Here is a 21465-nt window from a genome sequence, read left to right as displayed (position 1 = left end):
TGAAATCGAAAGCATTTAATAAGCTCTAAAATCGGTTGGGGCTTGAAAACTTTGAGTTGTTTCATTCGCATATTTGCCTTTATTTTTCGCATTCACATCCAACAACTTAACAACTCCTCCAACTCTCCAACACCACGAAAAAAAGAAAAAGACAAAAATAATAAAATAAAATCAGAGACCAGTGGAAGAAAAACCGAACCTTTGAGAAATTTCCATCCAGTTCCTGCGAACAGTGAAGAGAGTGAAACATGGGTAATCGTTTTATTTGCATGACAAAGAAGGAATCTAAAGATGTTGGATCGAGAAGCAAGAGAATGGGTAGATCACAGAGGAAGCTGGTGAGTGAGGAAGACCTGCATCTTCAGGCACTCTCTATGGCACTTCAACAGCATCAATTGTCTCAGAGGTTTGAAGGGTCCATGTCTAGGAGAATTGGAACCTCTCGAAGGCACGCTGTATCTGAATCTTTCTCAGCCAGCAAGCAGGTGTGCATGTGTTTTTCTTTTTACTTATTAGCATGATTTGTGGACTTTTTGATTCTAAAGTTTTGATTTTTAAATTATTTGATCAGTGGCAAAAAGTGGGTTATCATGATTAAGATCTTTATGTGTACATGGGCACAAGTTAAAACTAGTGAATTGCGAGTGGAAGCTATTTGAGTCAACATAACAAGCCATGGCTGAAAAGTGCACATAGAAAAAGAAATCAAGGGCTACTTTTATCTCTTATTTATTTTTGTATTTATTATCTTCTTCTTTTCTTTCTCTTTTTTTTTTTTTTGGTGTGGGGGGGTTGTTTCTTTTATATGCCTAAAAAGGTGCATCTAGAAAAGTAGAGGGTCAATTCACTTTGCTTTCTTAGCAGATGCGGTTTATTTACGATTAGTTGCCAATACCTTGTACCCCACTCCCTGCTTATGCTACATGCTAATGCCTTTTGACCCAACTGTGTTATTCTTAAGCGTCATGGGGAAATTATTTTCTTCTGCTCTTATAGGAGACTCTGGCACATCTGTGTAAAGTGAAAATTTGGGCTGTTTCGTGTTTAGAGCTGGTGGTGAAGCTTAATTATGTTAGTTCTTAATATATTAGGATTTTTCTGGTGATTAATTTTAAAATTTTGTTTGAATTTATGTGTATAATTAAAAATAATATATTCTCGAGGGTTGAAAATGTTAACTTGGACCTAGAATGGAAAGAAAATGATACAGTATATGTGCTCTTTGCAGCCTTGATTTTGCGCAACAGATTAGTTAGAAATCTTTGTTAGCCTTGTGTTGTGTCAGACATTAGCTATAGTGTAAAAGAATGCTATTTTAATCTTTTCGATTGTGCATGTTAAAATTTGCTTTCACCCTGGATTTTGTTTGAAATATTTTCCTGAATTGCCTGTCATATCCTGTGCAGGTTCCAGTAAATCTGGATAACATTAAAATAAAGAAGTTTGTATTAATCCATGGTGAAGGTTTTGGAGCATGGTGTTGGTACAAGACTGTTGCCCTTCTAGAAGAAGCGGGACTTCTTCCTCTTGCCTTAGATCTTACAGGTTCTGGAATTGATCTCACTGACACTAACAGTGTCACTACATTGGCAGAGTATTCAAAACCTTTAACTGTTTATCTTGAAAATCTTCCTGAGGATGAAAAGGTTTGGATGTGTGACATTTATAATATATTTGACTTGAAACATGCTATTGTCCAGCATTCTATTATAGTATCACGAAAATGGAAATCTTGCAGGTTGTTCTTGTTGGTCATAGCATTGGTGGTGCTTGCATTTCTTACGCATTGGAACATTATCCACAAAAGATCTCAAAAGCAATTTTCCTTTGTGCTACAATGGTGTCTGATAGCCAAAAACCTTTTGATGTTTTTGCTAATGAGGTATTTAACTGGTGTTTTCATATACTTCTGTGATCAGTTATGCAACCTCAAATATCACAGCATTCTGTCCTACTTTAATTATTGGATACGCTGCTTTAAGCATATTATTGGTGTAATATTTTACCTGTTATGACAAATTTACTATCGTTACTATTTTAATTTATGTAACCCAGATTCTATAGGTATAATTTGAAGTCTTAGACAACTTTCCAGAGAATCTTTTATTGCTATAATTAGCCACTCAGTCAACTTCATTTCATGCCTTTTCTCAATAACGTTTTTTATCAATTTTTTTTCTTTCTAAGAATAACAAATACTTGGAAATGCTAAATACATTGGCTCTTGAATAAGCAAAAACTGTAAAACATTTATTTTTAGAATAAAAAGAACTTTTTGTATTTTGCAAAAAAGCACAGTAAACTGTGCTCGTATTTAAGAGTGATATTCAGAATGTTTTCTTACCATAGACACTCAAAGTAAACATTGTAGCAGTCAAAGTAACAGTATTTTATGTTTAATTTTTTTGTTACAAATATTTTAATTTCATTTTGTTTTGTATTTTTCTTGGAAGAACTTATAATTGTTCTCACAAATTATCTACGCTGTAGCTAGGATCTGCTGAACGTTTTATGCAAGAATCAAAGTTTTTGATCCATGGAAATGGTAAAGAAAAGCCCCCAACAGGATTTATGTTTGAGAAAGAGCAGATGAAAGGGTTGTATTTTAACCAGTCCCCAGCAAAGGTATGCAGGATTTGAGTCCATTTCTAAAGTTTTTTCCTCCTAAATTTTTAGATGTTATATTGACTATCCATTTAAATTAGCTACTTGAAGCTTTGCAACTTGTGATAAACAGTAAAATTTTGGAACTAAAAAACCGTTCATTACTTTTTGGGCCTCTTTCATTTTCTTTCCCGTATTTGTTAGAAGTGTTTGGATGGAAGAAGTAGAGCAAAAGCATGCAAATATTCACAATCAGTAATTTCTAATATTACAAGATACAAAAAGAAATATTAATTGGTTTCATCTGAAATGCATTACTGTGCTGACAAGTACACACATAAAGCTTCAGTAGAAATCTTGTCTAGTTGATGCTAGATCACATTATTTTTAAATTTTGAATATGATAGTGTGCAATAGACAGTGTTTGTATATAGGCCATTATTTATGATTTATATAACATGGGGGAAATGATGTTATCACAAATATATAAATACAATTAACCAGAGGGACAATGTTTTCTTTCTAACTGTTTTATTTTTATTTGGTTTAAGGGTTTCTTAGTGATCTAGTGATTCACAAGATCTGTGATAGGAACTGAATTTATTGTATGACTGAGTATTACCAATTCAATTCAGAGAGACAAACACTGAATACAAGGAAACTAAAGCAACAACAATATGAAAGGAAAGAAAGGAAATCCGAGAAAGAAACTGCTCTGCCCAGGCATAAGCCTCCCCACAATAACCAAGTAATTGCCTAACTTCCCTTTTCCAGCTTCATGTTCATGCTCCCTGTCATTGATTCCAGCATCTTCTTTCCCACTACCTTTCTTCAATGTGTCAATATTGTTACAATATTGCAGAACAGAATTTTGTCTCCCATCAACTGATTTCATTCCACCCCTTTCCCTCTCATTCTCCATATTACCTGTACTCCACTTCTACCTTCTACAGTACACCTCAATGGAGGTCCTTGAGTGAGCCCATCAATCTGTTATTGTGTAGATAGTTAGAGAGGTCACTTGATGATGTTTTTCAAACAGAGAATTTGGTGTATAAAAGATTGGCATCGGGGGGACAAATTTGATTTCAAATATTGACATTGAAGGACTATTTTGATATACACTTGTATCTTTGAAAACCAAAATGGATATTTGCTTTTGTTTTTCTTTTGAATATATGTTTATCTGGTCTTGGTTCATGACTTCTCCTTCATGTCATTTATTCAATTTCTTTCACCTTGCCTGCCAATTGGATGGTTTACTACAATGAGTGATTCACTCTGCTCTGCCTTTTTTGTTTATTTCTTTTTCTATATATTTTTTTTCCTGGGCTTACCCATCTGTTGCTGTATTCTATGATGATCATATCTTTCATCTCCTTTAGCAATTGTTTATTTCTTGTTGCCCACTTGCAAGTTCCATGTTCATAGGAGATCCCAAGTGAGTACGATTGATTAACTTGATGACTCTAGTCCCCCTTTCTGACCAATTTAGTGCAATAAGGGCAACAATTCAACTTTGTTCCACCAACTGGAGTGAAGTTGAAAAGCAACTTTCAATTTTTTGTTGATCTGTGAGCTCTGCCTGAGGTAGAATGGTAGATACTGCCCACAAAACAAAAAAATTTGTGGCCGGTATTCAACCTGGCTTTAAGTTAAAGAGCAAAACCCCTTCCTTTAAAAGCTTTTGTGTTGTAGGTTTGTAATATCCTCCCTCTGCAAATGCTTTAGGAAGGAGTTTTTTTTATTATATTTTGTACTTATTTTTTATTTATGAAAAATTTGCTTCTTGAACAAATATTCCAAACAAATTTCTAAATTACTTTTGTTTCTGAAAGTTGTTTTCATAACAGTATTACAAAACAAGTTCGTAAAGCAGATACCAAAACAAAACACTGAAACATAATTGAGTTGTGCAAATCCATGGAATTTTATCTGTTGAAGGTATGTGTTGCTTTTGGGTTGGGAGATGATTCTTGGATCTGATTTTTGGCAGATGTATAGGTGGGAACTATTACTTTTCAGATGTTTTTTCTTCATTTTAAGTTTGTTTGTTTACATGAGCCACTCAGCCAAAGCATTTACTCAATTCAGGATTCTAATTTTGGGCTTTCACTTAGATGAGGCCATAATGATAGGGAGAGCGTTGGGATTCAATCCCTTTTGCTTTTACTTGATTCTTCTCACTTTTATTCCTTTATCTTCTCACTTTTATTCCTTTATCAAGATAGGAGAATTTGGTCTACTAACTCTTCTAGTATCTTTTCTTGTGATTCCTATTTTCCATTTATTGCTTATTTTCTATAATAGACCCATTTGGAAATCTAAAATTCTCTCTTAAGGTCAAATCTTTTTTATGAGCAGACTCGTTGGACTCGATAGGATTTAATATAAATGACATGCTGCAAGTTTGCAGGCCCTATTCTGCGGTTTTTCCCTTACATTTGTGTCATGTTTAGCTCAAGTTCAGAAACTTAAGCCTATCTAATTCTATATTTTAAGACAGTGACTGTCCTTAATAATCTGTTTGGTGTGATGGATGTATCTCAGACATGCCCCTCACTTTGGAGCTGTTTCTCTAGGTTTGCTTTTGTAGAATTAAGAGAGAGCATTGAGAGAGACAAATTAGTGTGCTGAAATTAGATAGATACTCTACAATGTGTAGAGACTAGAGACCTTTTTATTTATAAAGATACATATGTAACCCTAATGGGCCAAGTCCGTTATTATAATACTAACATAAACCTTAATCCTAATAAGCATATTATAGCTATTCATAACACTCTCCCTCAAGTTAGAGTATAAATATTAATCATACCCAGCTTGTTACAAATATAATTGCTACATGTTCCATTTAAAGTCTTTGAAAACAATCTGCTAGTTGGTCGCTCATCCTAACATGAGAAATAGATACAAGTTTCTGCTGAACTTTTTTTCGAATAAAGTGACAATCCATATTAATATGTTTTGTCTGTTCATGAAAAACTAGATTTGAGGCAATGTCGCTGCCTAGTTATCACACTAAAGTTACATAGGCTTAGTGTTGTCAAATCCTATTTTTTTCAACATATGTTTCAACCACATTATCTCACAGGTAATCTGAGCCATCGCCTTGTATTCTAATTCTTTGCTTGATCTCGATACAATATTCTGCCTCTTACTTTTGCATGAAATTAAATTACCTTCCAAGAACACATAGTATCTGGTAGTAGATTTTTTGCCCATAGATCATGCTCAATTAGTATCAGAAAACGCCTTTATATTTGTGCATGTCCATGATCTTTGTACACAATTCTTTTTCCTAGTGCTTTCTTCAAATACTTCACAACGTGGATTAGTGCTTCCCAATGAGATTCTGTCGAAGATGACAAACTAACTAACAACAATTACTGGAAAAGCAATATCATGCCTTGTGACAGCCAAGTAATTCAGCTTGCCTACTAATCTTTTGTATTTCTTTGGATCTGCAAAATGAACTCCATCTGCTATCAGTTTCACTCTTGGCTCCATAGGTGTCTCACATGGTTTGACTCTTTTTAGTATGATTTCAGTCAATAAGTTTAAGACATATTTTCTCTATGAAAGGAAGATTCCTTACTTGAAGTACATGACTTCAATACCCAAGAAGTGTTTTAGAATTCCTAAGTCTTTTGTCTGAAACTTTGTTTGAAAAAATTTTCTTAAGTTGCTGATTCTTTCTTTGTCGTTATCTATAATAATAATATCATCAACATAAACAACAAACAAAATACAACTAAGGTTAGTCTGTTTATAGAACATTATATGGTCACTCTCACTCCTTACTAATCTAAATTCCAGAATCACGTTACTGAATCTCTCAAACTATGCTCTAAGTGACTGTTTCAAGCCATATAATGACTTCTTTAAATGACACTCTTCCACACTCCCCCTGAGCAACAAAGTTAGGTGGTTGCTTATGTACACCTCCTGTAAGTCTTCATGTAAGAATGCATTCTTGACATCTAATTAGAATAATGGCCAATGATACATAGCTGCAAGAGAGATAAAGATGCGAACAATTGAGAGTTTAGTAACTAGAGAAAACATATTAGTGTAGTCAACACCATAAGTTTGAGCATACCCTTTTGCAACAAGTCGTGCCTTCAAACGAGTCAACACCATATTCTTGATTATACCTTTGTTTGCATCTCTTTCCTTGCCTTTGTCATATTTTTCTATTTTGGAGGATGTCCTATCCTTCCCTTACTTGTACTTGACTTCTTCTCTAACAATCTTGCAATGTGTTTGAAAGTTAACACGTTAATCAATACTGCTTTTGCCCAAGTACGAGCATGATGTCACTCTTGGGTTGCTACCCTGCTATTCTGTAACCCATATAAGGATAAAGAAACAGTGCTGGTCTACTTTGTTATTGAGTCAATTGACTGAGAAGGAGCAGAACTGCTGAATTTGTGGGTTCCTATATATTTTCTGTTCTACTTAGCCTAATTTGGTATGGAGTGTCTCGGGTGTTATCTATGATAAAAAGGTACTGCATAAACTTCAAAGAAAATTTTAGCACAAGTCGTATGGAACTGAATGTAGGGCAGTTAAAAGCCAAAAAGAGAATAAACTCAACATAGCAAAGATGAGAATGTTGCGTTGGATAAGTGGATTTGCTAGACAATATAGGATTATAAATAAATGCTATTGAGGAAAAAGTTGGGTAGAGCATCTTGTAGAAAAAAAAGTCTCGGGTGGTTTAGGCATGTGTTGAGAAGACCTGTAGGCTTGGTAAGGATAGTAGATAGGATGGAGGGTAGCCTAGTAGCTAAAAGCAGAGACCATGAAAAACTATAGGAGAAATAATTAAGAAGGATCTGGCTGTCAATAATTTGTCTTTCTTCCATGATTTACGATAGAAAATTATAGCATTGTTTGATTCATGTAGTTGTCTTCACTTTGTAAGAAAAGCCTTGGTGGTGGTTGTACCATGCTTAGTTCAGATCCAACTTGTAGGTATTGGCACTGTAATTGCTAAAAACTATTACAAGTCTGGGAGAAGTTGTTCGTATATATTATTTTTATGTTATTAAGTATTGTTATACTAAGGTTGGATCTTTTCTTTTCCTGCTGCCGAAATGTGTTTTTTCCTTTTTGTTTTTAGGGATTAATCCTCTGACATAGCTCAATACAATCACTTAGTGTGTTTCTAGTATCTCAACACTACGTCATGTAAATTATGGGGTTTGTATAAATATTTCTAATACGTATACATATTTTAAACATTTTCAATCCATATCTTTCATGGAACATGTTTCATTGTTTCAAATAAAAATTATTATACCATCTAAATTTATTAGATTTTTAGTTGTATGGTGTAAATTGAGTCCTAGTTGAAATAATTAAGGAGGTGAAAGCCTTTACTGTTGGAGGGACCTGGTAGTTGTAACAACTTGAATTAGAATTTTCAATGTAAAACGTCCCAGCCAAAGTCTCATAGATTCCGACTACTCTATGCATCTGGTCTGATAATATTTGAAATGAGGTTTATTTCAGGATGTTGCTTTAGCCATGGTTTCCATGAGACATAGTCCGCTTGGTCCAATCCTGGAGAAGCTGTCTTTATCTCCTGACAAATATGGCATTGGTCGCCGCTTTTACATTCAAACGTTGGATGATCGTGCACTTTCACCAGATGTGCAAGAGAAGCTTGTCAGAGAAAATCCACCTGAAGGAGTTTTCAAGATCAAAGGCAGTGACCACTGTCCATTCTTCTCCAAACCACAATCTCTCCACAAAATATTGTTGGAAATAGCTCAAATTCCATAGCTTAACTGTCAATTTGATTTTTCTTATCTTTCTACCTCCAAGGATTACGAAATTATAGAGTTAATATGGCTTTGCTATATTGACCATCATATAGGAAGCCCAATTGGGAGAAGTATTTTTATTATTTTTTATAATCTTGAAATATAATAGAGGAAGGGAGGAGAATGATTTCATTGCCTTTAAGACAACAGTATTATTCAATTAGTAAGTGACTTCTGTAAGCCTTGGTTCAATTTTTTTTTTCCGGTTCATGTGTATAGTAATATTAAGCTTTGTACTTTAAATTTTGGCTTTGACAACTAACTTTTATTGTTCTTTCAATATTAGAGTAAAAGTGCTTAAACAAACTCAGGTTAAATAGAATCACAGGTGGCTTCAAATTTTTTTAATCTTATTCATGAAAAGGCTAATGAAAATGATATATTGAGATCTTATGGGTGGCCTTTAAACTTGTCCAATCAATTAGACCTTTTGAGTGTGTTTTTATATTTTTGGAAGGTGTCTGGAGAAAATACGAATGGATAATTTTATTTGATTTTTTTAGAAGAACGAAAAGAAATGAAAGATTATGATGGAATAGTATTTTACAAACTCTTGCCATTTGTAGCAGAACAAAGCATTTACTACATTTCTTCAATCTCATTTTCCAAGCATGACCAACGGCCATGGGGAACATTAATTATTGCTGTTAACAGAAAAGGCGCAGGACACAAGGAAGTACATGTCATGGTATAAATGTGTACATGATACAATATACAGGGAATCTTTGACTGATATGATTGTCCAAATTAAGTTATCAAAATTAGCTAACTATTTCTATTGAAAATCTCTTATAACTTTGATATATCCTCTGGAATTAACTAACACACACTCTCAAACTCGAGGTGGCATAATAGATGCCAACTCGTGTTTATTTAAGAGATTTTGAAAACAAGTAGGTGCCTCTAAAAACATATTAAAAATATTAATTGAAAAAAGGTCTTTTGTATTAGTTAAAAATAATTTTTAATTAACCAATGTAAATACATATTATGTAATGAATGAAGAGATTTTAAATTAACCAATTAATATAAAAAATATACATTTATATTGGTTCTTTAACTAACTAATTTAAAAAGAATTTTTTTTGTTTATATTTATCAATGATGTCATTGTTCTTTTGACACTTTAACAAATAAATTTTTAATAGTGTTAATGTTTATTAATGTCAATAGCATTAATGTTTGTTATCAATATTCGTCAATATTTATTCATAATTTAATTTTAGTTAAGTCTGTAAATAAAAAATATAAAGTGTTTATTGTCAACGTTTGTTAATATTTATTTAAGATTTAATTTTTATTGAGTTTATAAATAAAAAAATATTATATATTTATAAATATTGTATATCAACGGATTAAAGGAAAAGAAAACAAAGTATATTTCAAAAAAAATTTCATTTCTCTTTTTCTTCTCATATTTCCTTTTTTCTATATAATAATGCACCACCCTCAATTTACCATTAGAAGACCCAAACTTCTCACTCTTCCCTTGTTCTTCTCTCTGCAAACCAACTTTCCAAACTTGAAGAGAAAATGTAAGAATTTTCTCAACTTAATGCTATTTTCAATTTTTATTTTATTCATTTTGAGGTGGTAACATCGCAATAACTTTGTTGGATAATATTTTTGTAATAATAATCTAATTTGATTTGATTTTTTGTATTGAATCAAACAATGATCTATTTATTTTAATTCTTACTATTATATTATAATTATCTCCATAAGCTATACAAAATTTCCGTTCAGAGCTTTTAGGTTCAATTTTTTTTTGTTGCCCTAACAAAACAAGAGGAAGAAAAGTGGGTCTAGAGAAAGAAAGAGGAAGAAGAAAAATGAAAAAAAAGAGGGGGGGGGGGGGGAGAACAGCTAAAATTTTGCTTGAATGTATTGTATTTGTTGTTTAAGGTTTACAAGAAGAAAAACAATAAATAGTATTTTCAACAAAATTAACATTTTTAATGGAAACACCTTTATAAATTAAAAAATTGAAATAAAAAAAAAAGTTAGAAGATCAAATCCAAATAAAACCAAGAGTTAAAAAACTAATATATTAATTTAATTTTAAATTATTCAATAAGCTCTTTTTATATGAAAACTTATGATATAAATTTAATCATAAATGTTATTAAGATAAACTTAAAAAGACTTATTTTAATAAGTAAAAAAATACTTTTAAAAGTTATAAATTATTTTCATAAATTCCTTGTAACTTCTACCAAACGGTTCCTTAATCATTAATTTCTACTTAATTAGACTGTATTTTGAGTCGTATCAGCAAACTCACTCCCTTTACTCTCCTAACTGAAATGAAAAATTCAAATTGCTCCCAATGAGTTGGCGTAAATTACACCTTATATTGTAAGCTACCGTGTGATGCTTACTTTCATTTCAATGCAAGTACATCACTCCTACCGATATGATTGCAAACAAACTACTACTACATTAGAATCCTTGTGAACAAAAACCTCCCACACTGGATCTCCAATTCATTTTTCTCTCAAAATATTGGTTTAAGATTATATTAAATATTACTACTAACGGCCCATGGAATACTTTGGAATTACGTGTGCAGGGGCAAAATTGTAAAATCATGCCCAATTTCGTTTATGTGGACTGATGTGTCTTTCTATTCTCGTTCTTTTGCGAATTCCTTTTCTTCTGGTAACTTTTCTATTCCTTCTAATAATTTCTTCATTAATTAAAAGAGAAATTCATCATTCATGACATGTGCATGGAATCGGGGTGATTCTAGAGTACCAAAGACAAGTTAATATCCTTACAATAACACGTGCACCATGCGCACGGTAAAATAAAGTAATAAGGCTTAAATACAAGAAACTATTTAACTACTCGCACGTCCACTGGACGGGACAAAATGCTTCACTCTTCCCATCCTACTATCCCATGGTAAGTACCAAGCACTATACAGTTACATCCCAAACACAAACATTTCCCAACACTGAAATATTCAATTTAAGGAGACACGAACCATAAAGGGTCTAACCCACGAACATGGTTAACAATGCCAATCTGTTTTCAGTAGATAATCATGTCAACGAGGTCTGTAACTTTGCATTCCCTTCATTGTGCAGGCTCCGTCAGGCAACAACTGGATAATTTTTCTGTAAAGATCCAAATGTGGCATTGATAACAAGCCAAAGAAATTTCAGATAGTAAGAATATAACAAGCCAAAGAAATTGATCACAAGCCTTTGCCCAACAATAAAGTTGCTGGCTTGTGGTCTCTAGGTTTAAATTCTAGTCTTCTCGAGTGTAAGGCTATGCATATATTTGCTCCCTATAGGAGATGGGATTTGGGCTGCCCTTTTTAAGAACTTGCATTCAAGTATTCCTTTTAACAAAAGCAGCACTTGTACCTTAAAAGTCGCTCAGGCTCAGGTTGGCCTGAATCAGTTGTGGAAGATGTCCTAGACGGAGACCGTAGCTCAACATAGCAGGAATGATGCCCTGACTGAGTGTCCATAATCTATTTATAACATTACAAAAGATAACAGCAATACTGAATGAAATCAATACTCTTTACACCACAAGATAAACGAGCGTACTAATTACTAAATAAAGGTAAAGCAGCATCTTTTAGTTATTACTCTACACATTCATTCAACAATAAAAGCACAAGGTTAAAATTTGAAGTAACAATTTTTACTCAAAATATTCTAGTATCAACATAATAACTCAAAACTACAATACCAGATATCAGATATGACATTTATAGGCACCAATCTAACTTATTATCACTAACCAAGGACAATTATATGATGGTAAAAATTTAGTTAAATAACCACCTTTCTTCGATGGATTGTAACTAACACAAATGGCATTATATCAAATAATCTCACCTTTGGAAACAAAATATTCTTGCATAAAGAAGGTGCAATTATGTTCGGCACACTAACATCATAAATTATTGGCATATCATTAATTAATGGGTTGATACAGTTAGCACTGGCATGAGATTCTGTTGTTCCATCCTACTCAGATAATGAAGTAGAGTCAAAGAAAATAACCAACATGTACTTAAATCTCACATCAGAATGAAAATCCTTTATCTTTTCAAAGCTCATCAAGAAGCCAGAAATTTCTAGAATTTGCTGTCAAAATAACTGGAGATTTAAGTAATAAACTCCCAAATGACTTAAGTTATTGTTTGGCATATGCTTCTAAAGATGTGCACATAACAGAAGGATTAAAAAGCTTTTAGTTTCATGTGAAAGATATTTCAAGATTACCCCGCTGTGGTCTATAATTTTTCATTCTAGTTTTCAACCCCAATTTTAGTGAATTTGATTTTGCCAGTAGCTAAATGCAAAGATTCACATGATGTCCTTAAAAAGATTAGGAACATCTGATCACTTATTTGTGAATGTTAATAATCCATCAAACATTCATTAGACTTCAACATGTAAAATAATTATTACAGTTTGATGTGATTATTATATCAGTTTTGCTAACCATTGCCAAATCAAAGTGAAAAGTGAAAAGGATAACAGTTGTAGTTGGAATAAGAGATCATGATAGGATAGTTTATCCTACTCTATTATATTTTCAGTGTTTGTTGAGCCGAACTTATACTGTTGAGTGATCCTATCCTATTCTAATAGTTTAAATTCTGACTTTGAGAAGAGTGATAAGTAAAAAATTAACAGGACAAGATAACTTTTTCTTTTCTGCCTTACTCATACCTCAATAATATTTTATAAAAAAATTATATGAACACTATTTATAATAAAAAATGCTTTCAAAAATATTTTTTCACAAAAGATTTTTATTGAAAAATGTACTTTTATAAAATATATTTTATTCATTGTATAAAATATAGTTTTAATTTTTTTATAATTCATTTTTTAAATTATAATTTACCACAAATTTATATTTTGACTGCAGCACTTTTTAAGAAAATTTTTATAATTTAATATCAAAATTTAATATTAATTGTACACATTTTAAATTTTATTTTAAAAAATCATATTAATTTTGATAAAACAGTAATTTTGTCATTTAAATATATTTTATATCGTTATATTACTTTTTATTTATCTCTAATGTTGGATAGGATGACAGTATTATTTAATTTACTATCCTAATGTGCATCAAACATAACAACAACAACAACAACAATCAAGCCTTAGCTAACTAGATGAAGTCAGCTACATGAATCACATGACCTAAGTAAAAAATTAAATTTTCAAAAATCTAGTTAATCAAAATGTCTCTAAATAACTTCGTTCAAGGTTCTTTTTATATAACTCTCATCTTATTTTCTATCATTTCATATTCACCAAACCGACCCTTAATGCATTATGTCATGATTTCCAATAAAAACTTCAAAACTGACAAGTTTCCTAAGGGTTATGCTTGGCAAAATCATTATCATATGTAACATCTGAACAATTATAAGACCATAACCAATTAATGATGGACAAATATACAATTCCTATTTTTCTGTAAGCAATTAATTATACATTTATTGATGCTACCATCGAATACTAATTCAGTTCCATAATCCAAATCATTGAACATGTGGAATTTGATAATATAATCACATCAAAGAAATCATTAGACTCTCTTGCGACAATTAAATGCAAGATATTTAGAAATAAAATAGATCTTGGAAAAATCAATATCAATTGAAATTATACCTAAGGGGAAGACAACAAAATGTTTTTCGCTCATTAATATTGGAATAAGGAAAAATTGTTAATGATGTAAATTGCAAAGCAAAGGCTGGAACCTGGTAGTGTAATGACTATGGTGTAATTTTCACCACCATGGCTTTTCCTATCTTTTCTCCTGTTTTTTAAAATAAATTAGGACTAATGGAAGAACTTGCCACTGATATATATATTTTCAAAAACTATGGCCATGTTTGGGTGAACTTCTAGAGAAATCATTATAGAAGGAAAAAAATAGTATAAATAATGAATAAAACTTCTATAAGTTAAAAACAGCTTCTCTCTTCAAATTTTAAATAAGCTAAATGAGAGAGCTTACCAGAACTTCTCATAAAATACAGAAGTATAAGTTGTTTCTAATTTATGGGATAAGTTTTATTTATTTTTAATACTGATTTTTTCTCCAGGAGAACTTTAGAAGTTTACCCACACAGGAACTATATCTTAATCAAAAAGTCAAACACACTAGGTTTATTAGCAGTCAAAAGCAATCACAAACTTATCACAACTAAACACCAATTTCACAGAAGATTTTCAAAGAGATCAACCTTTTTATCAGAACGAGTGATTAATTCCCAAAATGATATGATAAGCACTGAAGCTCAGTTAGAAGAGACATCAAACAATAAAATCAAAAGCAAATAAACAAGGACTTACCACAAATATTTAAGAACCTGAAGATGATTTCTGAACCCAGACTTGTTTCTGCGGACACAATAAGCATTTTACACACAATGAATCAAGCAAAGAGGCATGACAAAATACATCACCATCAGACATGTATACCTCATGAGCACTATGCCCAACACCACCTTTCTTGGAAGGTTTCCCTTCATTCAAACTGACTGCACCATCATCCTTCACTACATAAGAAGATCCACGGCGAGTAAAATTTCTTTGAGAACCTAGAGAGATCAAAAGTTTGGTTGAAAAATAGAATCAAGACAAATACACTCTAATGTGCATATTATGAGTTGTCGATTTATTAGCCATAATTAGTAAAGAGACACCAACCATTTTCTACAGAGGAACTGACTCGTCCACCTGCAGAAGCAGGGAATTCCCCGCTCCTGTTTGCAGAAGAAACACTTTCTTTTGCTTCTCCTGCCGAAACTAGAAAATCAGCACCAGACAGTAGATTTTAATCACTCAGCTTTCATTTGAAATTTGAAGTATGGCAATGATTTCACAGTATCTATATCAAATATTGGAAAGACTATCGTTTATTTTTATTTGTAAACAAATTGTTGCTTAGTCAATGGTCATACCTTCAGCAGAATCAGGATTTGAAAGCGTAGGCTGAGTCAATGAAGATGATGAGTGCTCATTACCAGTTTGTGAAACATCAGAACGACGAAGAGGGGTCCAAACACCGCGATCAGGTCTATCCTTGTTTCGAGTACGTTTTTCTGTTTTGTCACCTACATTACCTGAACCATGCAGATCCTTTTTTACAAACTTGTCATCCGAAGACCTTTTAGAATCCCCTTCAGAATTGACTTGACCAGCATCATGACCAGAGACTTGATCATTTAAGCCGGACCTTGAGCCAAAGGGACGAGGTGGCCGCTTCCCATTCTCAGAAGTTAAGATTTGAATTTTATGTTGTGTACCAGTTGTAGACTGACTTTGACGAGCTTCATTATTTAAAAGTATGCTCCTAATCAATCTTCCACTAGCTTCACGCCTCTGGTTCTGTTTTGCAGAAATGGGAGTGTTTCCAGATTGTACATTTTGCTGTTTTACCAAACTATCAGCAGCCTGAAAATTTAAAAAAAAAATGTTCGTAATGACAAATTTACAGAGATGAGTTTAATCATGTTTGAGTGTGGGATCTTAAAAAGTACATTTGAGTGATTTAACAGCTCCAAAATTACTTTCAAGAAAAAGTAACACTTAAATTACTTCTGATGAGAAAAAAATTCTGACATCTACCACAGGCAAGCTCATAAACCTTGCATAGAGGGGGCAGGGAGAAAAATAAACTTTTTATTTTCGTTTACTAGGAAGAGCATAATCCTATCAAAAGGAAATCGGAATTACTGATTAATAATAGCAAGCAAAATAGAGATAAGCCACGTATTTGCCGAAAAGAAACAAAATCTTTAAAGGGTAAAGTGAGACATACACTAGGAATTTCTCGTTGTTTTCCTTTCAGAAGAAGGAATTTTTTCTTTCCTGAGTCAGAAGTCAGTGGAATTCCAGAAATGGGACCTTCAATGCCATGTACTGCACATTCATCAATCACAAATAAGAAAATTTACCACTTTAAACAAATGAAATTTGGCAAGAAACTTAAGCCAACTTTTTACAATAGATGAATCTTGGAAAAAATTTCAAAATTAACTTTGGATCCCCTGCCAATCTTAGCTCTAAGAACAGAAGGAATGCTGGTTTTGCTTCTCTCTCCAAAAGTAGAAGGGTTCCTACCAGCATTTCAAATATCATATCCACTAACTTTCAGAGAGAGAGAGAGAATCACTGCAGAGAATCCAGATCCTTCAATAAAATAGATATAATATTTGAAATGGAAAGAGTAAACTCCTGAGAAAGACAAACAAATGAAAACTAGTTTAAGAACTAAATCAGCCCACTGTGCAATAATCAGGAGATAACGACGTTAAAGGTCTTTGAATTTGAAGTAAATCATTGGTGTTATTTAGAACTGCAGTCTATACAAAGGATTTGACTTTAGAGGGTACGATTGAATTCCAAATGGGTTTATTTAGAAGGAAATCACCGCTGGGAGATGAAGTGAGAAACTGAAACTAGGATTAGAAGGATTATATTCAGTAAAACCATAAGAGATTTTAATTCACAGAATTTCCTGTTATGTATATTTCCAAAGTGAAAATTTCATGAAACAGTAGCAAGAGTTGAATAATCTGGGTTTCAGGGGCATTATGCAATATAGAGAGATGAAGTCTAGGAAGAATGTCAGAGAGAAATGTTATAGGAGAAACATCAGAAAGGGAAGAGATGAATTACAAGTTTCAATTTCTGAAATTCCTTTAATACTTGATGTAGCTGATTGATCCTCTCGCCGGGGGACCACAATAAAGGCTGACTTGTCTTTTGACTCCTTCCGATTGGCACTCTTGGCATTGTCCTTCTGAACATACTGACAATCAAAATTAATTTTCATTAAGTGACACAACCCACTGACCTTTTGCAAACAAAAGCCAAATATAAAAATCTTCAAAATCATTAGCTTTAGAAATGAAAAAGTCAAAAGGCAAGGTAACACAATTACAATTTACATTGAAGGATGTCTATTTAATTTATAAAATTATAGTTGCATAAGTAGATTTATTCAAAAATAGAAGATTGAAAGTATAGGATTTTCAAATAGAGTAACGACTAAATACCTTGTTCCTATATCTAGAATGTTCAATAATTGTTCTTATAGTTATTTCAAATCTTAATGTTCACTTTGTATGTTGAGACAAAGAACCATGAATGACAATTGACAGCAATAGCATTAAGAAAGAATAACTATAAGAATCCATTTCTTGTCAAAGTATTCAGTATTTTGCTTCAGCAATGACACTGGGGATTGTTTTAACATTTCATAGATTTAACTAGATTGAAAGAGAGATTTCAATCTTTGAAGAATAGCAGCTGCTCCTTCTGCTACCCAGGCTACACTTGCATGCGATGCAAGTCATGCAACTAACTTCAGAAAGCAGAAGAGGCCTGCTCTCCACTGCTCCACCACAATAAGTCAATAGCACCTCTATTGGTCACTATTGATACCATGAACGTCGCAAAAGAGAGAGTTACTAGTTAGTTATTTTTCACAATTTTATCCTCATGATATATAAAAATGAAAAGATGTTAAAAAAGCTAATACTTGACTACATGTATGCTCATGCACACATCTAACCATTCTATACACTTGACTTCAGTTCACAAACATGTTGGTTTCAAGGAATCAATAAGATTTCCTAGAAATTCTATGGTCGGCCACTTGGTAGCTCAAAACTATTATTGAAAGTTAAAATGCCACAAAGAATTAAGATTTAGGAGCCACTTAGAGGGGAATAACAACTTGATTTATTTTGTCTTTAATTGTTTACTGTATTAATAGAAAAATTACAATTTTCAAGGCATTCAAAATGAGTCAAGTGATTATGCATTGGCACCAGCAACAAAAATATATATGCATTTAATTGCACAGGTTTACCTTCTTCTTTTCAGATCCTCGTTTAGAATTGCCTGTGCCAGGCTTGCCTGGCAAAGCAGCTCTTGCTCTTCTGCTAATTTTTGCCACAGCCAATGAAGCCTACCATTGATTGTGAAAAACACAAGATGTGGATTATATGTCAACATATACTCAAGCAGGAAAAACCATCATAACTTGCATTGATTTGTGATTTAAGAATTTACATAGATATAATACCAAAATAATTTCTCCCAGCAGGAGAGGAACTTAAAAGCCTTAATGATAAAAAGGCATAGTATAAACGGAGGATGCATATTATAAACTGCAAATTTTATGAGGTAGTACATTTATCATATTTTTATCCATTCAAAATTCATCACAGCCACTGAAGGGCCAAAAATCTAGAGAACAGGTTAACAAACAGGGTTAAAATGTTATAGTACATATGCTCAATACCACCAACAACTATCCAGGACAAAGCAGTTGGAAATCCCAAAATACACAGCCTGTAAACAACTTGAAACAGATGTAACCCCAGGTATGGGTTTTGATGGAAAAAAATATAGGGCAAGCTGAAATTTAAATCCCATAGTCTTTGGTTTACACAAAAATAATTATTTTATTCAGAAAACTTTCCTGATACGAGTTTATGAACCAAGCATGTTATGACAACGAAACTATGACACTTGTAGCATGAATCATTCATGACCCCAAATACATTCTAGCTTCAGAACTGTTAGTAGTAACTTTTAAATGATCAATAAAAAAATCAAAGAATATATAAGGAAGAAAACTCAAATGCAAAACAAGTTGTCAAGTGTCTTTCTTAATCAAAGTCCAGCTCAATATTGATACAAGACCCAACTCAACAATCACAACTAAAATTTCATATTCTCATAATCCCATTAGAGTAGACAATTAGCATGCAGGCCCACAACATTCACAGGTCTCTTAAGACCCCAAAAGCTAAGTGATCCATCCCTTGTCATAAATCCAAATGTCCTACCTACTTTATTTGTTTGAAAGCTTTGCATCTTGTAGCTCTACATTTTACAGTTCAATTCGCAAGGCACAAGGTTGCAAATAACATTGATGAGAAGAACATGTTCATGCGAGATTACTATGGTAAAATTAAAATCATTTTCACACAAACATAGACTAGTACAACACGTGGTACTTTTCACCTACATTATTCTCCAGCACTCTTTTGTAAACAAAACATTTACATCAAATCTTGCTCCTACATGTCTTTTATATAATATGCACCAAATCCTAGTTATAGCCCTTAACATGCATTGCTGTCATTAAATGTTAAAAGGTCCATATATATATATATATATATATATATATATATATATATATATATATGAAAACGCAAATACAGAATCGTTACCTGCATACCACTGTCAACAGCACGTTTCTGGCGAACATATTCCATCAAGGGTGTGACAATAGGTGCGTCCTTGTTAGCCCCTAGAAAGGAGAATACAATATGAGACCAACGTTACTGTTTGTCTTAAGACAAATCCCCGCATACACATTTACCCTAGACCTTGCATTAAGATCCTTCAAAACGTATTGACAGCAAAACTAACAGAGAAACAGCATACACCATCAAAAGCAGCACAGAATGTCCGTGCAGCAAAGCGATCACACTGTTCATCAATTCAAATTTGAACAAGCGTAAATCATATGCAGTCAGTGAACTAATAACTAACCAGCTTGCTCAGCTTCTTTTCTTTCCAACTGTATTTCTGCACTAGGAAGATGCTCGTGCGGCTTCGCAATGAGTTTGAGGAACTCAAGATAATCTGGATCTGTCCTTATTTAAAAAAATAAAAAAAACAAATTAACAATAATCATAAATAAAACAAACACACGCTGTAATACCCAGTAGCATTACAATTACGAAGATATTGATACCTTTGTATATAGTCCCTTCACGTCCATCCTTTTTGGCACTCGGCTTGGGAACACGCTGAGAAGGCGCGTACTCAACAATCGCTTTATGCTGTGCACCTGATTGAACATTCAACATCAGAAAGAGAGAGCGACGAAGAAGTGGGAGAAAATAAACAAAAACTACCTCTCTCGTTAACGAAAACGTGTCCGTCAAAGAACTCAGCGAACTCGAATACATCTTGGGGACACTTGAAGTCTATATACGCTCGGGAATGCCTCTGACGCTTGTGACTACAAAAGAAGACGTGATATTAGCTTAGAAGAGCCAAGAAATTGGTTAGGGTTTTGTTACAGAGAAGTAATAGCTATTGGATTGAGGGAAAAGAAAGAACCTGTTGTTGCCGGGACGGAAAGAGAACCAATTGTAGCGAGAAGAGAAGCGGGAATCGATGTGTTGGAAGAGATCAGATTGAGTGAGAGAAGGGGGCAAATGCCTAATCACCACTTTCGTCCTTTCCCTTTCGGAACGGACCTTCATCTTCCTTTCCATCACCAATTTCTCTACTAATTCTTCCCTATTTCATCAGCACTCACTTCACCTTTTTGATTCCTTCCACCAACTGGGCTCAAACTTATGACCCGTTTCTCAAACATATTCTTATTCACCCGTAATTAAGGTTTTTTATTTTCTTTGACCTAAGCCTAGGGTTATTTCCAAGAGGACTAAAGTCGTAAAGAAGCTTATCTACAAGTAAGTTCTCTTTTTCGAAGATTAATTATTCCAAGACATTGTTTAAATAAATTTTCTTTTCCCAACGATTAAGTTATTGTCTTACTTTTAATTCCTGTATTTTATATTATAGAGTTAATATCTCATATATAAAATATAAAAATAGAATATTTCAATATTTAAATAAAACTGTTTTATTGATAACAAAAATATATAATAAAATATAAAATTTAAAATTTTTAAACGATGTTTAATTAATAAAATATTATTTTAAGGATTATATGTAAACATGATATCGATCCTTATATATTAATTTCTTTTCTCATTATTTTTAAAAGCTAAGCCTTTTTAAAATCCTCATATATTAATTTATTATTATTTTCAAAACTTAATCCTTTTTAAAAAGTTACAAAATTTGATATATGTTAAGAACTTTATTTTTTTTTTAAAAAAAATTATCTTTTTCATCTTAATTTAAAATTTAATAAACTAAACATTGTTAATAAAATAATCCACTTTATGATGAATAAGGTTATC

General features: G+C 32.6%; 2 protein-coding genes across 9 annotated transcripts; one reads left to right on the top strand and one right to left on the bottom strand.

Annotated features, from left to right (window-relative positions):
* On the top strand, positions 1 to 8736 carry LOC113858251 (putative methylesterase 12, chloroplastic). Its single transcript, XM_027490786.1, has 5 exons — positions 1 to 485; positions 1407 to 1646; positions 1739 to 1882; positions 2491 to 2625; positions 8125 to 8736. Exons 1-5 carry the CDS (start codon positions 249 to 251, stop codon positions 8395 to 8397), a joined length of 1029 nt encoding a protein of 342 aa, XP_027346587.1. The 5' UTR covers positions 1 to 248; the 3' UTR covers positions 8398 to 8736.
* A 1297-nt stretch (positions 8737 to 10033) lies between these two features.
* On the bottom strand, positions 10034 to 20896 carry LOC113857591 (regulator of nonsense transcripts UPF3-like). 8 transcript variants are annotated; one of them, XR_003503275.1, is made up of 15 exons: positions 20591 to 20877; positions 20383 to 20489; positions 20220 to 20315; positions 20015 to 20113; positions 19690 to 19769; positions 18318 to 18416; positions 17120 to 17252; positions 16260 to 16360; positions 15400 to 15892; positions 15146 to 15235; positions 14918 to 15036; positions 14789 to 14836; positions 14191 to 14249; positions 11816 to 11925; positions 11174 to 11560 (listed from the first exon to the last, which is right to left on the bottom strand). XR_003503275.1 is itself a non-coding variant. In XM_027489646.1 (13 exons), exons 1-12 carry the CDS (start codon positions 20746 to 20748, stop codon positions 14798 to 14800), a joined length of 1623 nt encoding a protein of 540 aa, XP_027345447.1. In that variant the 5' UTR covers positions 20749 to 20877; the 3' UTR covers positions 10034 to 12003; positions 14789 to 14797. The 8 variants fall into 8 exon arrangements, 3 of the variants coding, with proteins under 3 accessions (XP_027345447.1, XP_027345446.1, XP_027345448.1); XR_003503272.1 differs by lacking the exon at positions 14191 to 14249 and having other exon boundaries at positions 11115 to 11560; positions 15146 to 15244; XR_003503273.1 differs by lacking the exon at positions 14191 to 14249 and having other exon boundaries at positions 11139 to 11560; positions 20591 to 20896.
* Positions 20897 to 21465: the final 569 nt, after the last annotated feature.

Source organism: Abrus precatorius, unplaced genomic scaffold (genome assembly GCF_003935025.1).
Source record: "Abrus precatorius isolate BTA unplaced genomic scaffold, Abrus_2018 Scaffold2, whole genome shotgun sequence".
Classification (NCBI taxonomy): domain Eukaryota; kingdom Viridiplantae; phylum Streptophyta; class Magnoliopsida; order Fabales; family Fabaceae; genus Abrus; species Abrus precatorius.
The sequence above is the reverse complement of the archived record's forward strand: the minus strand, read 5'-3'. Positions and strand labels throughout refer to the sequence as shown.